The 25,613-nt window shown below is 38.0% G+C and overlaps 2 protein-coding genes, 1 long non-coding RNA gene and 1 pseudogene across 3 annotated transcripts; 1 reads left to right on the top strand and 3 right to left on the bottom strand.

The window, feature by feature from the left end:
* Nucleotides 1–3,753: 3,753 nt before the first annotated feature.
* Nucleotides 3,754–8,666, top strand: LOC104097359 (uncharacterized). Its single transcript, XM_009603917.4, has 7 exons — nt 3,754–4,173; nt 5,535–5,682; nt 6,183–6,374; nt 6,853–6,981; nt 7,435–7,604; nt 7,880–8,010; nt 8,309–8,666. Exons 1-7 carry the CDS (start codon nt 3,942–3,944, stop codon nt 8,402–8,404), a joined length of 1,098 nt encoding a protein of 365 aa, XP_009602212.1. The 5' UTR covers nt 3,754–3,941; the 3' UTR covers nt 8,405–8,666.
* A 133-nt stretch (nt 8,667–8,799) lies between these two features.
* On the bottom strand, nt 8,800–11,619 carry LOC108945351 (3-hydroxyisobutyryl-CoA hydrolase-like protein 5; annotated as a pseudogene).
* A 46-nt stretch (nt 11,620–11,665) lies between these two features.
* LOC117277023 (uncharacterized) lies at nt 11,666–14,185 on the bottom strand. The gene is made up of 4 exons (XR_011409477.1): nt 14,045–14,185; nt 13,506–13,913; nt 13,009–13,410; nt 11,666–12,605 (listed from the first exon to the last, which is right to left on the bottom strand). It is a non-coding gene; the product is annotated as an uncharacterized lncRNA (long non-coding RNA).
* An 8,421-nt stretch (nt 14,186–22,606) lies between these two features.
* Nucleotides 22,607–23,568, bottom strand: LOC138895215 (uncharacterized). The gene is made up of 2 exons (XM_070179881.1): nt 23,509–23,568; nt 22,607–23,044 (listed from the first exon to the last, which is right to left on the bottom strand). Exons 1-2 carry the CDS (start codon nt 23,566–23,568, stop codon nt 22,607–22,609), a joined length of 498 nt encoding a protein of 165 aa, XP_070035982.1.
* Nucleotides 23,569–25,613: the final 2,045 nt, after the last annotated feature.

Raw genomic sequence — 25,613 nt, 5'->3', positions numbered from 1 at the left:
AAAATGTAAAATATAAAAAAAATCTTATAAAAAGAGTGTTTGCATAAATTTTAAATTCTTTAAAATTCTTATATTTGAATATTTCATTAAGAATTTAAGATAATACACTGAAGATGGAAAAAACTTTAACTTATAATTTGCAAGTTCTTTTTTTAATTCAAACTTGCAAATTAAAGTTTACATTTTACAACAACTAAATTAAAGAAAAAATAGTAAATTCAAATTTGAATTATTAAATATAAATCAAGAACTTCAAAGGTTTTGCATTGCCTTAGTAAGTTCTTCATAATCAATATGAACTTCTTGGCCATCTTCTGGAGTGTTAAATTCAGATGTGCCACTGTGTGTTAATATATCTCCAAGTTTATCGTCTTCTGGTTTATCAACATCTTCACGTTCCTGATTTCTTCGTTCCAATCTAATCCAATCTTTGAAACATACTAAAACTTCCAAAGCATTGTTTCACAATGAGTGACGAGTGTCTCATAGTTGTTGTCTTGCTTGACTAAATGCACTCTCTGATGCAACAGTTGAAATTGGCACATTTAGCACATCCCGATCCATAGCCGAAAGAGCAAGAAATTACTTTTTATTCTCATGCCACCATCCCAACGGTAAAAATTCCTTTGTGCGCGGCTCTGTTTGCTTTTGCAAGTAGAATTGAAGTTCATCAATATTCCTGCTACTGGTTTGAGTGAAAGGAAATGTAGACCAAATATTATAACCATCAAGGCCTTCATTTTTATCCATAGTAGCAGATGCAGTAGAAGTAGTACAATGCATAATAAAATTAACATTGACTACGTTAATAGCGGCATCATCAATTATATTTACATAATAATTATATAATTATTGTAAATAATCATTTAGCTTGTTCATACAACAATATATATCTGGGGTTTCAGTTTGTCTGATCTCCATATAAGTATATAAAATATTAATTAATTGGTGACAATTAGACATCTTAATAGAAGTATTTAAAACAATACCAATTAAGTAAATAAGAGGAATTGGAAAGAAATATTTTTTGAATTTTGCTTGCATTTTTCCAACAACGTCCTTGTATTTTTCTTTCATCTTAAATTCAGAGAATAAAAAAGAAATTTCAGCTATATGTACTAAAGTCATAGTAACAATAGGGTAATATGCTCCAGAAAACTCAATAGTAGATGTATAAAATTTATGTAAAAATTTAACAACATCATTAATGGCCTCCCAAGTATTAGTTGTTAACATACGGTTTGGATCAGTACAATGAGTATTAGCAACTTCAGTTATCGACAATCTATATTTGTAGCAACATTTTAAAAATAAGTATGTATAATTCCATCTAGTAATAATTTCATCGGACATGAATCTGGTGTTAAGGTTATGTTCGGTATACTTAGTCTTAAATTTCCTAATTCTAGATTATCTATTTTTTCCTTGAATAACATCAGTTGCTCTTCTAACATGAGTAATCTCAGTCGAAAATAAATCAAAACCACTTTTAACAATTAAATTACAAACATGACATGTACACCTAACATGAAAAATTTCGTCAAGTGGTGGTTTCAAATATAGTCTTAATATTGAAATAGTGGTATTATTGTTAGAAGCACTATCAAAAGACATACACAATACTTTTTTTATTAAAATTGTAAAATGCAACAATTTCGCAAATAGTAGTACTTATAAAAATACCAGTATGACTTTGATTTTTATCATATTTAAAAGTGATAATACGTTTTTGCATACAATAATTACCATCTATTCAATGACATGTAAAATAATCATTTCTATTAACATCATGTCCAATATCAGAAGTTAAAGAAACTCTACAAAGAAGATGGTTAAACAAATAACGTATGTATGTCTGATATTGTTCATGAAGTCTAAAGATATCAGATCTACAAATACTTCTAGGGATACTTTTAAATAAAGGATTATAAATCCTTTGAATATACATAATAAGATATGATGAAGAAACAAAAGAAAAAGGTAGACAACACAAAGCAATCATTTTTGCTAACTCCTCACGATCCTTCATTTTATCATATTTCATAAGTCTTTCAATACTAGGGTTTAGAGTTCCTTGATTTTCATCTAAATCAGAGCCCCATTCTATAGGATGAGTAATTCTCATATGTCTATTAAGTGTCCCAACCCCCCAAACTTCCTCCAATCTTATGTTTAAAATCATCTTTAGAAATTTTGTATCTAACTCTATCAGAATTCTCTATTTCCTCAAAATATTTTCAAACTTTACTTCTCCTTCTCCGATTACTAGTCGGGGCTACAAGTGGTCTACTACTAGTGCCACGATTACCACCCCTGCTACAAACTCCAACACTACTAGGTATACGTGGTGTCTCATCTTCAATTTCTAATTCATTATCTTCTATACCGAAATCTTCATGTAATTATTCATAATCTATATTATTATCAGGTGATATTTCAGACGTGTAAAATCATTTAAATTACTATTAGAAGTTGATATAGTACCTCTTTTTCTATTTTTCCGATTACCCCGATTAGCATCCTTATTACAAACTCTTTTTGCAATATTAAACATATTGTAAAAATTTAACTACTAATAAAAATGAAATATGCAAATAAAATATTAAATAAGAGAACGAGTTGGAAGGAGTGCACCAAATTCTGCAATAAATAGAACAATTGATAATTTTTGAAGTTTTGAAATTGAATTTCGCAACTTTGACGTTACCACGAAGAAACGTCAATTGTTCAAAGTTCAAACTTCAAATAATACCATAAATAAAATTACAAAAAAAAATGAGAGCCAAATAGTTGATTGCAATTTAGATGAAGAATGAGAGAATGACAATTGAGAATTTGGATTTGAGAATTGAGAGATGAGTGAAGAAATGAAGAATATTTGGGGGGGGGGGGGGGGGGTTATATTTATAGTTTTTTAAAGAGCTAAATTAGTAAATACTAAAAGTGTTATTTTTGAAAATAAATGCCCAAAAAGGCTATTCTTGTAAAATAGCCGTTGGGCAACGGTTAAAATGACAGCTGACCGTTGCCAACTATATTAAAAAAAAATTGATTTACAATCATTGAACCGGTCCGGTTAACCAGTTCGAATTTGATTTGACAGTACTGGTTCTGACCGATCCGATTAACCGGTACCTCTATTCTACCCAGCACAATTCGTTCTCCGTCCCAACCCAGCCCTGCCCGGCCCCCTACCTACCGGTCCTGTACGGGCTAAAACCAGTATGGACCGATCCGAAACCGGGTCAACCCAACCCGTTTGACACCTATACGTTAGACCCGAAAGCTATTTTTGTACAACTTATTTTAAATAGAGTTAAAATTTAAACGGTGGCTCTAGAATAAACTATTTGTGCAAATCTCCCAATGAGATTCCTAAATATTTAACCAAAAGTCTCCAGTTCAAGTTTTGGTCCAAAATTTGAATTAATTGGATTAGTAAATCTCAACACCATGTTAAAAAAACAAGAAAATTAGTGTTAGTGTAATAAAAATATAGAGAGTTGCCTTAAACAAAAACAGGCATAAGAAGCGCATTGCATCATCAAAAGATTGTAAAAGGGAGTATGACTATGATGAGAGGAACTATGAAACAACAGAAAGATACAAAGAGAAAAGGGAAAATGGAGAAATGGCCAATAAACAAAGTTGCGTTTAGATTTCTTTACTCTGCAGTCCTTGTATGGAAAACCAAAACTTACAAAACAGTTAAATTAATTAATTAACGTATGATTTTGTTGGATAAAATACGAAAACATCCGTCAATTTGACACACTCTAGCTTCTGGCTTTTTGTTGCCGTCCCAATATTCTATTATTCTGCTGTTTCTACTTTATCAAATTAAAAATGGGTTCTTTCCCTCTTCTTATTATCCACATTCAAGAACTCCCATTTCACCTACCAATTTCACTGGAAATTCTTGATATTCTTAATATTGGAAAATGAAGAGGTATAGGAATGGAGAAATATGGGATTTTGAGCAAGAAATGCAGCAGCAGCTTTTAGGAGATGGGTTTTGTGAAGAGAGAGAAGTGATATTAGGATTGGATGGGGATACAACTTGTACTGTCTGTGTTTGTATGCCTCTCCTCCCTTTTGCTGATTCACTACCTGATCCTCCTCCTATCCTCTCACGTGCAGTTGCTGGCTGCTCCAACCACAACTGTGTGGGAGGTATTTACACTTTTTGCCTTTCCTTTTTCTTTTAACATAACCTGAAATATTTTGATATAGACGAAGCATGCGTCGGCTACTTGCATGTTTGGGATTGAGGCGTAGTAGTAGTTGTTGTTGTTGTTATGTGTTGCAGCACTGGTAGTGATAATAATACAAAATGACATGTTTCAAAAATAACAAAAATCAGAACTTTCTTTCATTGGGATTTAGAGATGTACTATATATTTATCCGAAAGACATGAATTAGATAAAATCAATGACGAAGCCAGAAAATTCAATAAGGGTGTTCAAAACTTGAACACTCTTTGCCAGTGGACTATGCAAGGGGGTTCAACGTCTACTTTTTTATCAGTAACAAGTTAATAGTTTACCCAGTTCAGTTGACCACCCTTGGCGACACATAGCTTCGCCCCAGGATAAAATATAGGACAAGGTAGCAAAACCCAAACTGGAAAACCCAAAAAAGGAAAGAAAGCTAAATGCTTTAACTTAGTAGTATTGATATAGGTGAAGCATGCGTCCCAACTTAATTTGGGATTGAGGCGTAGTTGTTGTTGCTGTTACGTGTTACAGCACTGCTAGTGTTACTAATTAAAAAGGAGCTGTATCATAAGTAGCAAAAATCAGAACTTCATTTCATTGGGACTTGGAGATGTATATATATTTCTCTGAAAGACATGAACTAGCTAATAAAGATAGGGTAAGGTAGCAACACCAGAACTGGAAAAACCAAAAAAAAGGAAAGAAAACTGAATACTTTAAAATTTAGTAGTATTTCAAGTTACTGTGACCCAGGAAAAAAAAAAGGCAACTTCGCAATGCTATGAATTATTCCTTTCATTATACAGAGTTTAAGATGTGAACCTGGGTCGTGCATTATATTACTGAAATAGTTTGATAGAGAGAAAAAAAAATCATAGTATCAAAGTTTAAAATTTAAATGATTGGACAAAATTGAATTCTTGAATATTCTGAAATTATTTAGAATAAATTATTATTCGATGACTGTCAAACATTTTGGGACGTTAAATTGGAAAGGAGTAAGTATTACTTAATAGTAGTTAATACTACTATTCTTTCCATCTTGTGATTCGATTGTTCCTCTCCGTTTTGACTTAACTCTAGTCTAGTAGTCACTAGACTCACTATAGTAGATGGAACCTCTGCATTCACTGAGGAATGAAGTGTCACTACTATTGTTTCACATGTACTTCTCTCTTGGTTTATCTTTATCAAGGAGATGCACCATATATATCTGACAGGCAAATGTTATTCGTTTTCATTCCATTTTCATCTACCTTATTTAAGGATCAGTACTCTGCTGCCCATAGTTGTCACTAATAGATATCTGTTTACAGAAACCGCCGCGAGGGATGCTCTAGAGCTAGTCATGGCTGATGCTCTTTCAAAAGCAGGCTCAACACGTTTCTGTGTACAAGCTGTTTGTTTGGCTGTCTCTGGTGTCAACCATCCAACAGATGAGGAACGAATACTTAACTGGCTTAGGTATGCTCTAGGAAATCCATACTTTCTTATCGTCTTTCCTTTCTATATGCGTTCAGCACTAGTGGCTAGTTTCTAAATGATGTGTTCATAGTGTGCCCTCTGCTGCTACAAGGTGAAATAAAGTGCAATTAGAGATGAGAATTGAGATACTGCTTTCGGTGAATACCTAAATCTATTAAGTCTGTCTGAAAGGGTTGGAAGTTTAGAAAATGATTATATAATCTTAAATGAAAACTTTTTTCTAGCCATTGAAGATGCATTGCGTCGTTCATTGTTCTTCTGGTAATGGGAGATTTGACTTTATAAATCACCATTTGGCACAAGATCTTGTGAGTCGTGACTGGAGATTCTCTTACATTTTTCTCTCTGTCTTATGTACCTGTCCTTGATCTTTATTTGGATTCATCATGCTCACGATTTTCTTTTCCTTGACTTCGTATTTACTTACACACACTTTTTATTTTATTTTTCTAAACTTTTTTCCATTATTTTTTTTCTAGAGAGATATTTCCCAGCCATGTCCAATTCTTTGTTCAGAATGATGCTGTGGCAGCTCTTGCAAGTGGAACAATGGGAAAGCTTCATGGGTGTGTCCTTATTGCTGGTACTGGAACAATTGCTTATGGTTTTACTGAAGATGGGAGAGATGCTCGAGCTGCTGGTGCGGGGCCTGTATTAGGAGATTGGGGAAGGTATACATGTCACGGCATCACTACATTTGTCGTCTTATTATCATGAGTTAAAGTGCTATTTCATTCTTTTGGCTTCTTCTCCCACACCTTGCAAGTCCATTTTCTACTGTGAAATGAGAGCCAATAGAAGGTATTGCTAATGATGCTTCATTTGGGATATTTGGCTGACAACTAGATAACGATATGGGCACTTTCATCTGAATTTTTTTCCCTTAGTTTGCTGTCTCATATTTAAGCTTAAAGCATTATTACTGGAAGTTACTGTCTTTGGTTACATTTTCCAAACCTCATACCAGATTCCATTAACAATTGTCGTTTTAAGTTTCCAGTTGTTTATGCTGTCTCAAACTACCTGGCTCTGTAGCCCACATTTTATTTTGAGATATTTTGTTTTCTAAATTTGTCCTATCGATTTACCTTGGCAGCAACGGCTTTATAAACTTTTTTTGGTTGTTGTACTTTTCTTGTTCACATGCAGTGGATATGGTATAGCTGCACAGGCATTGACTGCTGCAGTCAGAGCCTATGACGGTCGTGGTCCATACACTGCTCTTACGTCAAATATTCTACGGAAGCTGGATCTTTCTTCTCCTGATGAGCTTATCGGGTACTTGGTCAAAATTTGAATTAGTAATCTCATAAACTTTTCTTATGAGTCGGTTGTCCTTTTAAGTAAATTATTGCCTCAGACATGAAAAATAGTACCTCATACAGTCAAAATTTGTTATTGAAAAGATGCATGCTCATTTGTGGACTAGCATTCGTTACTCATATTGTTAAGAGTTTTTCTTTCTGGTTTTTGTTTTTAGATGCGGAGGGAACACATTTGAACTTGATACCTTAGATGTCAAAGGAACAATATTTGAAGTATTCACCAGTTGCTGTAGTAAACATGCATAATGATGTTACTTTACAAGCTTATGTTCATGTTGAATTATGAGTTATCCTCATCTAGAATATTATCCTTTTTTTTAATTAATCAGTCTATCATTTCTCATCTCTAAAATCGTGTATTCAGAAGAACTCTTTGGGTCAGAACAATTTTTCATTTGATTCTCAGGTGGACCTATTCAGATCCATCTTGGGCTCGGATTGCTGCTCTTGTTCCAGTTGTAGTGTCTTGTGCAGAGGGAGGTGATGAAGTAGCAAATAAGATATTGAGAGATGCGGTTCAAGAATTAGCTTCGAGTGTTAAAGCGGTTGTTAGAAGACTACGCTTGTGTGGTGAAGGTATGCTGTCAATCGTTAAGCCATTGCAATAGGACTATATCACATGAAAATGTTCGATATCTTTCATATCTAAATGACTGTATGTATTTGTGGTAAACTCTCTCTGTATATATTACCTCCAACCACTGATTAGCCTTGAAAAAATTGACTTCATTATCAGAAGCTCTTTTTAGATGTTCTTTTTATGTATTGTCAAACTTGTCTTACCTAAGTATTTGTGCAACATTGTCCCCAGGTGTGACTAACAAGTTGATTTTGAATTGAATTCTCTGTAGACGGAAATGATCCGTTTCCTCTTGTTATGGTTGGGGGTGTTCTTGAAGCCAACAAGAAATGGGATATAGGAAGAGAAGTGATTAACTGCATACACAAGGACTTCTCGGGTGTTCATCCCATTTGTCCGAAGGTAAGTGTAATCTCCCCGAACAGTTTAACTTCTACACGCTGACAGGGTACAAATATTTTTACGCTATCATGTTACGTAAAATAAGATAGGTAACTTGCTACAACTGGTGAAAATACACCGATAGTGTAAAAGTTTTTTACATTATCGATGCCTATAAGTCGAATCCTTCCTAAAAGCTTTCGTGGAACGTGCAAAATGTTAACTGGTTCTGTGAGGATTGCATCACTGTGCTACCGCTTAGCCTAGTACTGTTTCTCAACCAATTAGTCATCTCATTTACTAACTCTTTGGTAATTAGGTGGAACCTGCCATTGGAGCTGCTTTGCTTGCTTGGAACTTTTTGGCTAGATATAGTCGACGAGAGACTCTGAGAAGTGAGACATATTCTTCTTAAAAGAGTTCAATCAATTGTACAGCAGCAAGGATGAATGGAAGGTCATTTTCAACATATAATCCACAAAGGAAGAAAAGTGAATTTTGTTTTGTCCATTTTTTGTTATATAGATTCTTCTTACTCTTGCTTAGGTTCACATCCCCTCTTTTCATTTTCCCTGTTATTTGGTAGTAGTTAGTAAATGTAACTTGCTTATCAAGATTAGTTGTATTCTACCCCTATTGACAAGGGGTATGTTACCTCCTCCCTGTTTTTGTTTTCACACTCTCTACCTGATTGAGAAGTATCGCTAAAACATGTCACACTTGAAATTTGAACCTACGACAGGGGAATTTTTGTCACTTTACTAGAAATTTTCATTATGTCAAGGGGATTCGGAAATGTCACACTTGGAATTTGAACCTATCTGCACAGTATAATTTTTTCATTCGTTCAAGCTAGCTCCGCCCCTATGAGTACACGAGAATCAAGACTATATACTTGGCTGTTTATCACACAAGAACACTTCCAATAGCTGTTGATGGACGACAATAACCTGAATTTCTTAACTTCCTTCCCACCTGTTAATCAAATCAAATGCAAGATTAAAGTTTTAACAATCTTCTTCAAAAATGCAAAATATGTTGTTGGATAAAGTGCAACAACACGAATTAATTAATTTGAACCTACATTCATCGTCTTCTAGAATTTGAAGATCAAGTCGAGCTGATCATCGTGCACATTGTTAAGAGTTGAAGGGTTCCACTGGAATGGAAGGGAGTGAAGCGTTTTATCAGTAATTTTTCTAATAAACACATTAACTGCTTATTATCATTTTCAGTACTGAAAAAAAATTCATTGGCTATTTTCAGTCGGATAAGCCTAATGGTTATATATACACACTTGTATGGTCAATGAAGCTACCAACATTGGAGTGGAGAGTATATGACAAATTAATTGTGTGTTTAGATTAAACATATTGAAGGAGGAAAAGAGAATACCTTTGGAGACTTATCCTTGTCAATGATGACAGCCCTTATGTCCTTTATAAATAAATCAATAAACTCTATTTAGTTTTAAAATTAAATGAAAAATAAAAAATCAAGTTTGATTAAAAAAAATGAAAAAATTACCTCATAGAAATCACTGGATATTATGGTTCGTTGTATATTCATCGTAATCCTGAATTCTCTCCTCAAGCATTCACACAGTGTTTGTGTCCTTCCTTCTCATATCTGGCAAAGAAATTTGAGAAAAAGGCAAGATCTTTTCTTTTCGTTTATATGCGCTTGGTGAATGACATATAAAAGAATCACAGTCAAAAAAGTATTTGTTTGACTCTCGAAATTCGAATACTTTTACATAAATCGAGACAGAAGAAATAGCATATATGCATATAAAGGACTAATTACTGATCTCAATGTTATTTTTAATCCCGTTGGAGATGCTTTCTTTAGGTTTTTAAGCGCTATAATAATCCAATCATTTCCTTCTTTTTTTTCTTGCCTCGTCTTCCTGAAAATTAAAGTTAACAAGAAATTATGCTATGCGCCATGGTTAGCCTAGCCCATACTAACAGCTTGTTTGGATGATTGTTACTCATTGTATCGTATTGTATTGTTATCTCAAAATGATGTTTGTTTTGATTGTTTCATTAAAATTGATTGTATTGTATTGTTAAATTCATTGTTCCGGAACAATTAAAAGTCCCATTTTTGAAACAACCGATTTGGTGTGGTGGGGATTGTTTCCTATTTTTCTTTCCAATTATGCCCTAACTTATTACTCTATAATTCTATTTTACCGTTTACCTTTTTTTAAAAAAAATATTTAACTTCAAATCTCCCGCCTATAACCTACTTTATCTTCGTCCATTTTTTTTTCAGAACTTCTGCCGCTTCCAACTTCAACCTAAAATTGCTAATTTTGTTAGAATTTGCATGGATTTAATTGTTTAATCTATTTTTAAGACATATTTGGTGATAAATTAGTAGAAAGGGGTTTTCTTAAATTATTTTTATGCGTAATTATTGATAAATTTAATATTTAAACAATTGAGGGTATTTTAGTAAACTTATCAGTTATAGTACAGTATCATACAGTCAAACCAAACAGCAAAATATTATTTAACTGCAAACAATACAATCTATCCAAACATTGTATTTATAAAACGATACAATACAATACAATACAACATAATACAATACATTATAAAACGATGGGTAACAACCATCCAAACAAACTGTAAGAGACACATCACTACACGTTTCAATTTATGTGACATTATTTAACTGGACATAAAGTTTGAGATGTAAATTTAAAATAAATAGCTCAGAATCTCCTCCACGGAATAAAATTTTTTACCAAATAAATAAATTAGAGAAAATTAGGAGTTAGCTCTTATTAGAAGAATCAATTCTTACAAGTGACTCCACAATCTCCTCCACAGAATCCTTGGAAAAACACTCGTTGATTATGGACAACCTACACGAGTATTAACAAAATAAATGTCATTCATAATATCATCAAGAAGAATTAACCTAAATAGCCGCTTATCCAACTATTTAAACAAAAAATAGTCATGTATAATTCATGTATAATATGTTTATAATCGTATATTATTAATGTATAATTTATATATATCGGCTAGAAAAAGTAAACAGTGAATTTGTCCAGCTATTTGTGTAAAAGTTCAGAATCATAATTTAGATACATTATATTAATTACTTGTTCAAGATACTTCTTTCATCTATGTGGATATTTGTGGAAAATCCATTGATGACAAATCTAATAGCATCCTCTTCACCACTGTTTATGCTCACCAAGCGTTTCTCTAGCTGGAATAATTTCTGACATTTGAAGAAAAAAAATGTATAGTATGTAAGAATTACTGGTAAACTTGTACTCAATCAAAAAACAGAAATTACAATCCTCAAACATTGCTGAATTCAAGGCAAACTATGACTAATAATAATAATAATAATAATAATAATAATAATAATAAACTTGGCGAGTCCATAAAGGGCAGTCTGGTGTACAAGGCATCCATCATGCACGCAGGGTCCGGTGAATAACCGTACCCCAAGGGTTGTGATATTGACAGTCTACCCTAATGCAAGCATTAGTGACTGCTACCTATAGGTCATACTAGTGGCGTGCAGGAATTTATGTAAGTGGTGTCAATATTTGAAGAAGTGAACAAATAAATAAATCACTATAACAACAAGCAGTGTCATTTTTTATATTTTACTAAATAATTTTATTTTTATTATTATCTATACATATATTGACAAAATATTTTTGACGAAATGGTGTCACTTGACACAACTTGACATAAGGTACGTATTTACGCCCCTGGGTCATACAGAGACAACTTTACTGTTGTTCCAATACTCCCCTTCACTTGGTGAGATTCATGCCTCCCACAATTGATCGTAGATGGTTCAAACCCTATCAGTAGCGCAACATCCCTTTCTCCTGTCCTCCTCACCCACGCCTGATGTAATATATATATTTTTTTTTAATGTTTGAAAGAAATTGTGAAGTTGCTTACCATGTTTTGGAGGGTCTATTGGTGAATCTCTGAAGAAAAGGAAAAGCTTAGAGAAAATTGAAGATTGAACTGATCACCTCAGAAGGAACAAGATGAGTGGCAAGTGTTAGTCCTGCCAATATTGCTGTATTTGTAAATAATAATTCTGCAAAATATAAGTTAGCGTAATGAAACAGTAATTAATTCGAGCCCACTGAATTCACAGTGTATCCTTAAGGAATTTAATCTCCTCCTAACCTAAGGTAATGGATTATCTCCTCCCAGGATAGAACGAATCACACACTGGTGTAGCGGTACTTCAAACCCCAGTGTTTCAGCGAACACAAAGTTCGGTAGCAAATCACACTTACAGTTGCTTTGTTTGAAGTTAAAATAATGCAGAACAAAGGAGTAGAAACTCAGAAAATCGTATGGAAATGCTGAGAGGAAGGAGTGCAATGTATAGCCAAAGTTGAGCGTTTTCAGTTTTTGTTGGTGTTTTTGTTTTTCGTTTTGTGTCTTTCTTCAACAGCTGCTGCACATATATATAGCAGCCAGCTTTGAAGATGAATGACCGTCCACGGTGGAGCATGCACTAGCTTGTTTGTGGAGCAAGCACTTGGCCATGGTGAGAAGAACATTATGCGGCTGCTATTGCAGCTGGTGGTCAATACACGGATTGGAACATATCTGTTACAAATGCGGATAATCTTACGTTAATATTTACTATTAACAAATAAATTTGGTCCAAAAAATTAATCAATCAATCATTTGACCGAAGCCGTAGCCGAGCCGAGCGAACGACGACGACGACGGCGCGAGGCTTACTTTCTTCTTAACTCTTTAAGAGCTACAAGAAGAGCAATTATATATATACCCATCAAAAATCTTTTCCTCTTCCAATATGGGACAATGTCTCATTGTCAAGAGAGGAAAACTTAAAATTTTACTCAAAAATTTTATTTTCCCTCCATTTCCCATTCAACAAAACGTTAGAGTTGATACAGTTTAAGAACTATTTATACAATCAGATCACTCTTGTTAAGGTAATTACAGATAAATATCTTTATAATAAGCATTAATTGGTACTAACCGCCTTCTCAATGACGACGGAGAACTTCATTGGCACCATCAAAGAAGCACCTCCACCCATTGCCATTCTTGTGGACAAGAGCAATATGTGGTTTCTTGTATGTATGAATATGGTAGCAAAGCCAATACATTCTATATGTACCTTCAAGGCCAGAATTCCGTTGAAAAAAAAAAAACGTGTAGTCATTATTCAGCAACAATAATATAATAACTACGCCTCAGTTCTAAATAAATTGAGGCTATATGAATACTCATTTCCTTTTTCCAGCTCAGATTTTATACCATCATCATATCAAATAAACAAAAGAAAACGTAAAAAAGAGTAAACTTAAGAACTAATTACTTGTGTTTCGACCATCATAGAATGTTTTCAAGTCTCCACCAACAGAGAAAGTACGACTAGCTCCCTATTTGTATTTAAAAAAATGAACGATAATTTTAAGAAATAATCAAATTTAACATCAAGAGAAATAAGCAAATATTAAGTAAAATAGATACTTGCCTTGATGATTACAAATTCAGCTTCATCATCTTTCTCGTATTTCTCAAATTTCTGCCCCAGCATTAATATCTAACAAAGGAATGATATTTCCTTACAAGCATGTTATAAAAGAATGATGTCGTTCTATACTAGAAAATTATTTATCTTTAATGACATGTTTTTATAGTCACATAAATCTCCATAAATTTTTAGAAAGATTTTCTATCTTTCTTAAACTCTAATTAACTTTGTGTCTAGTGATCAAACTACGCCACACGAATTGAACAGAGAGAGTAATATATTCTTAACTCGAATAAATAATTCTAGTTGTTCATCAATGTACCTCTCTCTGCTAAAATTTTTAAATGGTTAGGCCGATTTAAGGTGAGCACTCTGGCATGACCAAGTTCCTCAACAATAACAACCTGACAAGAACAAAAACAAAAAATTTTAAAAAAATATTTGAGCTGCATTTTAATTTTTAAACAGTAGTGCACAGATCGATAAAAGAATATAATTCTGAAGAAAATTTCTAAATGTTGAAGCTTGAAATTACCTCTCTATTTGGTTTCAATACTTGTTTAGGCATTGAAATATTAGTACTGAGGATAGATATTATTGCCATAGCAGCTAACTGATCGACCCAAAGAAGAATTATGAGTGCAGAAATTGGAAACTGGACAACGAAAGGGAAATGCAAAGATATATAATAGAAAAGAGATGCAATATGTCAAAGGTATCAAATTAATCTAAGTACACAAGTAATAGTTACTATTAATTTGCAAAAGCAACAATCGAATATTCATAAGTTAAATTAAATAATTAAAAATATTGTTTACCCTTAAAATTGGATAACAATTAAACTTATAATGTGGTTTTAAGGACACATGGTTTCACTTAATACCAATTGATGAATACGAAGGTTAATAACATAAATAAACTATAAAGTAAAGCAAACCCGTTTTAGAATGGAACTCATCCCTCGAGTTTGGATACCCTCAAACTAGTTGATGCAAGAACAATTAAAATATAACAAGCTGATGAACAATAGTAAAAACGAGAAAGAGAATTATATTACTTTGATATCTGTGAACAATGTGTGTTACAAATGATTAGAACCCCCCTTTAAATAGTAGAGGAATTTCACTTATGGTATAATTCTAATTACACAAGAAAATCACATGACTAGCTAATTAACTGTTTCTGATTTGATCCGTTCCGAGATTTACGCCATGATTCTCGACCAGTCACGGATATCTTGCCTTTCTGTTATTGTGCTATCTTCGATCTTGCTTGATGTCTGTCTCATTTGGCTTCGATCGCTACTAGTCTCGATCTCGATAGGCACCTCGATTCTGAACTCGGTACCTTATCCTCGTGATTTAGTCTGTTCCGTTACGAGGCCGTCCTTCGATGCAACCTCCCGGTCTCGGTCAAATAGTAAAATCGGGTGGGCCCGATTTTAACCGTATACAGATAGTCCCCTCGTTTTTTGGAGTGAAATGACAAGAAACGAATTAAGCCTTCGATTTTCTACCTCGGCCTGTCATGAGGTCATCCTCGTGACGTAAGCGACGAGAGTGACCGAAACGTCCCGTCGGTACAGTTCCCCAAGTCATTAATGAGTGTCAGTTGGTGGTCGGCCACTAGTACCTTTGAACCGTCACCGTGAATCCAATAAATAGACTCCTTTCTCATTGATTCAAACTTTACTTTCACTTCCTTCTAATCTCCAAAGCTTTTATATCTCTTAAGTTCTTCCCTTCTATAAATCTTCAGGTTTTGCTGTTAATCCTTTCTCAAACGTCAAGTTCTATTATCTTCCTCTTCTTCAAACTTACACAAAAATGGCAAAAATATCGAAAACGGTACCACAAAAAGAAGCTGTTTCATCTTCTCAACCGCCCGGGGGAAAAACGCTGGTGGAACCCCGTCTTGAGGAATGCATTCCTGGGGGGTGCGCGCTAAACTACGATTTCAAGACCGATAAAGCCTCGTCGATTCCTGGTCGATGCGAGCCAATGTCGAGGTATATATGCTCGATAGCTGAGCGATACCTTAAGTAGGTAAAGAAAGACTGCAACTGGGAGGGTAAAGAGGTGGTGATCCCGACCCCCGAAGAAGACATCACCACCCATGTGGAAGGGTTTCTAAGTGTTTACATTTACCCTTTCACGTTGGGCCCTCTCGATCCCGTCATCGTTGATTTTTGCCGTCAATATCAAATAACCCTAGGCCAAATCCATCATTCCTTTTGGCGAATTGTTATTTTGCTCTGATTCTTCGTGAGCAAAGTCGAGGGGCTCCTTTTCACCCTCGATCACCTTATCAGATTGTATAGCCCCCGCCTCTATCGAGGCAGGTTAATAAAACTCCAACATCGGGCTACCAAAGTGATGTTCTTGAGCATAGACGAAGACAAGGATCGAGGCTGGATGGGCCGGTTCGTTCGAGTGAGGACTTCCGACCTAATCCCAGTCGAGAATATACCATTTTCTGAGAAATGGAACATAAATCGTAAGTACCGTCTCACTGTTAGCTTCCATGTATTATTTGTTCCTTTGTATTTTCTCATTGATGTTTTTTCCATGATGTAGCGGTTGCTTGGTTGCCCAGTGCTATTCCCGACCTCGAGAGTTGGGTTCGGAACCTAGCCTTGACCTCTACATACGCCGAGCGCTCATGGCGCAATTTAACAAAGGTCCGATGGGAGGCCAAGAATCATGGTAAGCCCACTTTTTGTGTATTTAATGATTTGATTAAGATGCCCTTCTTCTACTTATTCAATTTTTTCATGTACAGGCCTGGGCAAGGATGCGGTCATGAGGCCCCCGTCTAGTGAGGAGGAGACTTCGACCCCGATTACGAAGCCGGCGAAGGATAAGAAGAGGAAAAGGACCTCAACCTCCGAGGATCCAATGCCTAAGAAGAATCCGGTTCGTAAGCTGAAGAAAGACACTGTTGCCCTTCCTGCGGATGTGATTCAACTGCTAAGGAAAGAAGAAGAAGAAGATGAAGACGATGGCTCGGAACTGGTGGCCAGAGTGAAGAAAACCATCGAGGCCCCAAAGGCCGCTGAGTTGGTGGTGGTTGAGGAGATTCCGCCTCGAGCCGAGGGGGTCTTGGAAAAGGACTCGGGCAAAGTCCCCGAGTCGTCGAAGATTGAAGATGCCTCCCGCCTAGATGAGAAAAAGGCGGGTATGTCTAAAGGGGCTAGCTCCAAGGCCCTTCGCAGCGAGGAGAGCGCCCCAAGTGGCTCACTTGGGGCAATAGATATTGGATACTCGCCGATTCTCCCTGTATTTTTCGAGGAGGCAATTCGGGAGGCCCAAGCTACGAGGACTCCCCGAAGTAGACGGGGCCCATGGAGGGGAGGACCCCTTCCGTGGTTACTTTATCGGGGTCGAGGATGCTACCGACCTGAGTGAAGCATCGAGCCTCCTTGATGAGGCTCAACAAGCCTTGAATCGGGTGAGTCTCAACTCCCTTTGTCGATATCATACTTAGTTGATTTCTTCTCTTCATGTCTAATTTCCGTTCTTTTTTCCGTATAGGCTTTGGCACTCCATCAGGAGGCGTTTGCAAAGTCCCGAGTAGAGCTGAGCCGATGTGAGGCCGACCTCCGAGGGCTCACGGAAGAGAGAAATGCCCTTAAACTTCCCAGTGGGCAAAAAGAAGAGGATATCAAGGACCTATGAGCCGAGTTGGCCAAGGCTTACCAAGATCAGACCGACCTGATAGAGCAAGTAATGAAAATCTTAAAAGCTCATGGGCTCGATTCGGGAACGGTGGCTAACATTTCAATCTCATAGCTACAGCAGAAGGTCGAGAGGATCGAGCAGTTCTGCGAGGAGGTTAACATGATGAAGGCGGAGACCTTGGGGTGGAAAGAAAGTATGGACCGCTTTGCCGCTGAAAAAGAGGCTGCTCGAGCCCAATTGTCATCGGTCGAAAGTCATCTTCGAGGCATGAAGGAGAAAAGCTCAGCTCAGACAAAGAAAATAGAGGAGCTCGAGGCTCGGTTGGCTTCCGAACTTGCAAAGGCCAAATTTGAAGCCGAAATGGCAGAGGCGATCGTGACCGTCTACCGGGCCGATGCAGAAGCCGCTCAAGTCCAAGCGAGATTGGCAGCCGAGACCGCTCAAACTCGAGCACATTGGATTGCTGAACTCGCCAAATGCCAATCTCGGAGGGAAACTCTCGAGGAGATCCATGCTCGAGGTTTCGATCTTACCGATGAGATAATAAAAGCTAAAGAGCATGAAGCTGATGCTAGAGCACTGGCCTCTTCCGATGATGATGATAATGGCAGCAAGAGCGGGTCCGAGAATGGGGAGGACCTCGATGGAGAAGAATCTTCCCCTGAGGAAAATTAGGAATCTTAGGCTTTTTCTTTTTGATGTTTTTGTGCGGGACCCAGATCGGTCCTTGTAAATATTTTCGTATATATAAAAGATCTTTTTTCACTTTGACTTGTCTTTATTCTATTTCCTGCCTCGTGAAAATTCTATTCTATTCATGCCTTCATGCCTTATGGAGATTTTGCTCACAAGTTTGGGACTTTAGGCAACTAGACTGAAGTCAGACCAGTGTAGTCTTTAAAATCGATTGAGTACTTGCTCGAACTCAAAGTAGAGTGATCCCTTAGGTTTTAGTTGAGTAAGGACGATTTCTCAAACTCAAAAAATAAAATGGCCCTTAGGTTTTTGAATTAGGCCGATATGGCCTCAAAAGAATGGCTTTTCCCCTTTTTCGGCTTGAAAAATTAATCATAAAAATTTGTCATGCCTTAGCACGAGATAAATTTGTACCCATTAGGTTTTTCGAGGATTAGTGTTATCGAAATCCTTTGCTTTGTTATGCCTTAGCACAAAATTGTCTGGGAGTTCGGACAATTCGATACCCCTTAGGATTTTTCGAGGGTCGATATTATCGAGACCCTTAGTAATTCAGCCGAGGGTTACCTTTTTTAACCGGCTTATGAGAATATTTGAAGGCCTGTTTTATAACGAAATTCGTACGTCTCCGAACCGTGTTAATTTGGCCGTAGCTTTTAGTTTGGAATTTCCCCCTTAGGCTTGTTTCCCTGATATACTTCAAACTCATTCGAAGTGTCAGTCCCCGAGTGGGGTGGTCGTGGCCGTGGCCTATAAAATCGAGGATTGCCTTTTTAAGGTCTTACGATTTCGAGGTTTAGTAATTCGATCATGTTGACTTTTTAGATAGCAGTCCCCGAGTATAGGGTAAATTGTTTGGACTTTAGTTGTGATCGGCCCTTAAGCCAGTTTTCACAATAGATCATAAGTATGAAATTGTAAAGTATAAATTTCTCTAAGGCATGGAACATCTGGTAAGGAAAAATACTTCTTTCAATAGATTATACATGCATACATGTTTTTCCATTAGGGCTCGAGTAATCTACATGGACACGGTTCATTTGATTGTTTGGTCATTTGCCTATCGAGACATGTCGACACGGAGTATTTTCCTTGTAACTATCAGAGGGTGATGCCCCCTGTATTCGAGGTTGATTGTAAAGGAGCCTCGGATACTGTTGAATTACTCTAAGTTAGCACGCACCATGGTTGCCTCGTTAAAAACCTCGCCGGAAAACCCCATTTGGGACAAAAACCAGTCTAAGAAAAAAGAGTGCAACTCTTGCTTTCAGACCTAAGAACTTTGTGTTTGAAGAATCCTTTGGTGTCTCCGATTAAACACCTGTAAATGGTTAGTATAAAATATAAACGAAAATAGAGAAGGTCGTACCTTAGCAGTAATATCGTTTGAGGAGTGATATATTCCAATTGTTTGGTAATTGTTCGCCGTTCATCGTGCCAAGTGTGTAGGATCCCTTTCCAATGATATCGAGAACCTGATACGGTCCCTCCCAGTTCGGGCCAAGTTTTCCTTTATTTGGGTCTCGAGTATTAAGGGTGACATTCCTTAGAATCAAGTTCCCAATTTTAAAGTGTCGAAGATTGGCTCTTCGATTATAGTACCTTTCGATCCGCTGTTTCTGTGCGACCATTCGAACGAGGGCGGTTTCTCGTTTTTCACCTAGCAATTCGAGGCTTGTATTCATAGCCTCGTGATTTGACTCTTTCGTTGTATATCGAAACCTGATGCTAGGTTCTCCGACTTCAACCGGGATCAGAACTTTGGTGCCATATACTAAAGAGAACGGTGTTTCCCTCGTATTGGATTTTGACGTTGTTCGATACGACCAAAGGACTTCGGAAAATATTTCTCTCTATTTTCCCTTAGCGTCGTTCAATCTTTTCTTTAGATTTTGAATGATGGTCTTGTTTGTCGATTCAGCCTGCCCGTTCCCACTAGGATGATATGGCATCGACATGATCCTTTTTATTTTGTGATCTTCGAGAAACTTTATCACTTTGCTGCCGACAAATTGCTTCCATTGTCGCATACGATCTGGGTAGGCATCCCGAATCGGCATATAATGTGGTCCCGGATGAAGTCTATGACTTCTTTCTCTCTAATTTTCTCGAAAGCATGTGCTTCGACCTACTTAGAAAAATAGTCAGTCATAAACAAGATAAATTTAGCTTTACCTGGGGCCGATGGTAGATGGCCGACGATATCCATTTCCCATTTTATGAATACCATAGGGATAAGACTGAGTGGAGTTGCTCTCCGGGTTGGTGAATCATCAGCACTTACCTTTGACATTTGTCGCACTTTCGAACAAACTCTTTTGTATCATTTTCTATATCGGCCCAATAGTATCCTGCTCTGATGACTTTGTGAACCAATGATTCGACACCAGAATTATTTTTACATGTGCCCTTGTGGATTTCTCGTAGGACGTAGTCGGTATCTCCTGGTCCCAAACATATTGCCAATGGTCCATCGAACATCCTTCTATATAGTGTTCCATCTCCGGCCAATGTGAATCGTGCGGCCTTCGTACGTAGAGTCCTCGATTCCTTAGGATCCGATGGAAGCTTCCCGTTCTTTAGGTACTCGATATATTTGTTCCTCCAATCCCAGGTCACACTTGTGTAGTTGATTTCGGCATGGCCTTCTTCGATTACTGACCTTGAAAGTTTTACGACAGTCCCCGAGCTAATCTCGTTGTCTTCGACTGATGTCCCCAAATTTGCAAGGACATCGGCCTCGCTGTTTTGTTCTCAAGGCACATGTTGTAGGGTCCATTCTTTAAACCGATATAGAGTCACCTGTAGTTTGTCCAAGTACCTATGCATTCGATCTTCTCGAACCTCGAAGGTTCTTTTAACTTGGTTTACCATAAGCAGGGAGTCACATTTGGCCTCGATGACCTCTGCTCCCAAACCTTTAGCTAGCTCGAGACCTGCAATCATGCTTCATACTCGGCCTCATTGTTAGTTAACTTGGAAGTTTTGTTAGCTTGTATAATTGTATTACCCATGGGTGGCTTCAATGCCTAGCCCGGACCCCTTCACGTTCGAAGCGCCGTTTGTGAAGAGGGTCCACACCCCCGATGATGTACCTGACTTTAATAATAGTTCCTCTTCGACCTCGGGTACGAGGGCTGGCGTAAAGTCGGTCACAAAATCCACTAAGATTTGAGACTTGATGGCCGTTTGGGGTCGATACTTGATATCGTACCCACTGATCTCGATGGCCTATTTGGCCAATCGGCCCGAAAATTCGGGCTTATGCAAAATATTGCGAAGGGGATAAGTAGTCACCACACAGATCGGGTGACACTGAAAATATGGTTTTAATTTCCTATAGGCGCTTATTAGGGCAAACGCTAATTTTTATAAGTGTGGGTACCGGGTCTCGGCCTCACCTAAAGTTCGATTAACATAGTAAATAGGAAATTGCGTACCTTGCTCTTCTCGAACTAGGACCCCACTTACCCCGATTTTTGAGACTGCTAAGTACAAGTAGAGTTGCTCATCCGCTTTCGGAGTATGAAGCAGTTGCGGGCTCGAGAGGTACCGCTTTAATTCTTCCAATGCTTGTTGGCATTCCGGGGTCCATGCAAAATTGTTCTTCTTTTTGAGCAGTGAGAAGAACCTATGACTTCTATCTGAAGATCTCGAGATGAATCGGCCTAGGGCGGCTGTGTGCCCTGTTAATCTTTGTACGACCTTAAAAGTTGTCCACGACTGTGATGTCTTCGATTGCCTTGATCTTATCGGGGTTGATTTTGATCCCCCGATTTGATACCATAAAGCCGAGGAACTTACCTGAACTGACCCCGGATGCACATTTCTCCGGGTTGAGTTTCATGTAGTATTTCCTTAGTATATTGAAGGTCTCCTGCAAATGTGTCAAATGGTCCTCTGCTCGCAGGGACTTAATTAGCATATCATCAATATAAACCTCCATTGGTTTACCTATTTGTTCTTCGAACATTCTATTTATGAAGCGTTGATAAGTGGCACCAGCATTTTTTAGTCCAAACGACATTACATTATAACAATAGGTGTCATACTTAGTGATGAACGAAGTCTTTTCCTGATCCTCCGGGTTCATTTATATTTGATTGTACCCGGAGTAGGCATCGAGAAAACTAAGGATCTCGTGACCGACTGTGGCATCGATCATGAGATCGATATTCGGCAGAGGAAAAGAGTCTTTAGGACATGATTTGTTTAAATCTTTATAGTCTACGCACATTCTAAGTTTATTTCCCTTTTTAGGGACTACGACTACGTTTGCTAACCATTCGGGATATTTTACTTCCTGAATGGATCCTATTTTGAGAAGTTTGGCTACCTTGTCCTTGATGAATGCATGTTTTACCTCGGACTGGGGCCTTCTCTTTTGTTTTATCGGGCAGAACTTCGGGTTCAAGCTCAGTCGATGTGTAGTGATTTTCGGTGGGATCCCTGTCATATCTAGGTGGGACCAAGCAAAATAATCCATATTATTGATAAAAAAATTTAATAAGGTTTTCCCTGAGCTCGGGGGTTAACCCCGTACCCAGGTATACCTTTCGATCGGGTAGATGCTCGATCAGTATGACTTGCTCCAGCTCTTCGACTGTCGATTTGGTGGCGTCAGAATCCTCGGGGATTATGAAGGATCGAGGGGTCCAGTAGTCATCGTCCTCGTATGTTCCCCAATTCTCCGACTGAGTCGAGGCTGGTGGTTGTGGTTGCTATTTAGATTTCTGTTTTCCTTTGGACTCCAATCCCTTTGTTGACGAAAGTGCTGATACAGGTAATTCTTTATCGACCGCGAACATTTCTTTGGCAGCATGTTGTTCCCCATACATCTTTTTTACTCCATCTAGTGTTGGGAACTTCAGCATTTGGTGAAGGGTTGAGGGTACCGCCCTCATGTTGTGAATCCATGGTCTTCCGAGCAGTGCGTTGTATCTCATATCGCCCTCGATTACATGGAACTTTATTTCTTGAATAGTCCCGACTACATTTACTGGTAGGATGATTTCACCTTTAGTTGTTTCACTCGCCATGTTGAAGCCATTGAGAATCCGAGTTGCGGGTATGATCTGATCTTGTAGGCCAAGCTGCTCCACGACCCTCGATCGAATAATATTGGCTGAGCTTCCTAGATCAATTAAAACACGTTTAATCTGAATTTTATTCATAAGGATAGAGATTACCAAAGCATCATTATGGGGTTGTGAGATCCCTTCTGCTTCCTTATCATTGAATGATAAAGTGCCTTCTGGCACATAGTCTCGAGTTCGTTTTTCCCTGGTGATTGATACTTTAGTGCGTTTGAACACGGGCCCTTGTGGAATATCGACCCCACCAACGATCATGTGAATCACGTGTTGTGGTTCTTCCTGCTCGTTTTTCCTGTTTGCATCCCTGTCTCTGAAATGGTTTTTAGCTCGGTCGTTCAAGAATTCTCGAAGGTGACCCTCGTTGAATAGACGGGCCACCTCATCCCTTAGTTTTCTGCAGTCTTCGGTTCTATGACCATGTATACCATGGTATTTGCATATTTGATTAGGGTTTCTTTAGGGTGGATCGGTTAATAGGGGTTTGGGCCATCTAGTATCTTTGATTCTCCCAATGGCTGACACAATACCTGATGCGTCGATGCTGAAGTTGTATTCTGATAATCATGGTACTTCTGTGGGATCTGCATGTTTATCGAAGCCACTTTTGCTCATGAGCCCTCAAGAGCTCTGTCCTCGATCGTTCCTTCGATCATTTTGGATGGGATTGCATCTTGGGCCGCTGTTTATACGATCTGTGTTGTATGGTTGTTACCGATCTCTGTTCGACCGGGGTTCTCTGTCGATATCCCTTTGAGGTCTGCCAACGTGCCTGTTTGGATAAATGGAACCGGAAGGGGTCCCTAATTGATCATCCTCGACCCTGATCTTTGACTGGTACCGATTATATACATCGGCCCAGGTTACCGCTAGTTATTCAATTAAATTCTACTTTAGCTGTTGTGATGCCACCGAACTTCGTTCGTTCAAACCTTGAGTAAAGGCTTGAACAACCCAATCGTCTGTGACCAGTGGTAGTTTCATGCGTTCCATCTGGAACCGAGATACAAATTCCCTCAACATTTCGCTGTCTTTTTGTTTCACCTTGAAGAGTTCCGACTTCCTAGTCGCTACCTTTATTGCTCCGGCATGTGCCTTTACGAAGGAGTCTGCAAGCATTGCGAAAGAATCGATGGAATTAGACGGCAAATTGTGGTACCATATCATTGCTCCTTTCGACAAGGTTTCTCCAAATTTCTTCAGTAGAGCAGATTCAATCTCATTGTCTTCCAAGTCATTCCATTTTATTGCGCATGTATAAGAAGTAACATGGTTATTAGGTTCGGTGGTCCCATTGTACTTAGGAATTTCTGGCATTCGAAATTTCTTCGGAATGGGTTTCGGAGCCGCACTTGGAGGGAAAGGCTTCTATACGAATTTCTTTGAATCTATACCCTTTAGAATCGGCGGTGCCCCCGGTATTTGGTCAACCCGGGAGTTGTATGTCTCTACTTTCTTGTCATTTGTCTCGATTTTTTTCTTCTCCCGATTCAATCCATTTAGTGAGCTCCTCGAGCATTTTCATAATGGCTGGGTCAGTCCCCGATTCGTTGGCGTTCGACCTTTCCGACACAGGCTCGGTCCTATGGACGACTTCTGGTTCGATCCTACTTGGTGTTCGGTGCTGATTTTGTAGTTATGTTATAGCGGCTTGTTGATCCTGTAACATTTCGAATATCAATTGGAGGCTAACTCCACCATCTTCTCCGCCCTGCGTACGCTACCTTCGGATCAACGCCCAAATTTGCATTTAGGGCGACATGTGAACTGGCATCAACGGGATTTGCAATTAGTGCTCCCTCGAGGTCATCCTGAGGCGCCTCGATCCCTGGGGCGACTATATTGTCATTTTAACGTGAAATCCGAGGTCGTTGTCACCATGTGTAGCCGCTGCTTGTGAGTTTGACATGTTTATCCTAAAAATAAAGATTCTTACGAGAACAAGTGTAAAACAATGTGTGTTATCAGAATCAGTATTAAGTAATCACTATTATGCTTGGCCCCACGGTGGGCACCAAACTGTTTACCCTTAAAATTGGATAACAATTAAACTTATAATGTGGTTCTAAGGACACGTGATTTCACTTAATACCAATTGATAAATATGAAAATTAATAACAGAAATGAACTATAAAGTAAAGCAAACCAGTGTTAGAATGGAACTCAGCCCTCGAGTTTGGATACCCTCGAACTGGTTGATGCAAGAACAATTAAAATATAACAAGCTGATGAACAATAGTATAAACAAGAAAGAGAATTATATTACTTTGATATCTGTGTACAATGTGTATTACAAATGATTAGAACCCTCCTTTAAATAGTAGAAGAATTTCACTTATGGAATAATTCTAATTATAGAAGGAAATCCCATGATTAGCTAATTAACCGTTTCTGATTTGATCAGTTCCGAGATTTACGCCATGATCCTCGACCAGTCACGGATATCTCGCCTTTCTGTTATTGTGCTATCTTCGATCTTGCTCGATGTCTGTCTCATTTGGTTTCGATTGCTACTAGCCTCGATCTCGACAGGTACCTCGATTCTAAACTCGGTACCTTATCCTCGTTATTTAGTCTGTTCCGTTACGAGACCATCCTTCGATGCAACCTCCCGGTCTCGGTCAAATAGTAAAAA

The sequence above is a fragment of the Nicotiana tomentosiformis genome, chromosome 7 (genome assembly GCF_000390325.3).
Source record: "Nicotiana tomentosiformis chromosome 7, ASM39032v3, whole genome shotgun sequence".
NCBI lineage: Eukaryota > Viridiplantae > Streptophyta > Magnoliopsida > Solanales > Solanaceae > Nicotiana > Nicotiana tomentosiformis.
The sequence above is the reverse complement of the archived record's forward strand: the minus strand, read 5'-3'. Positions and strand labels throughout refer to the sequence as shown.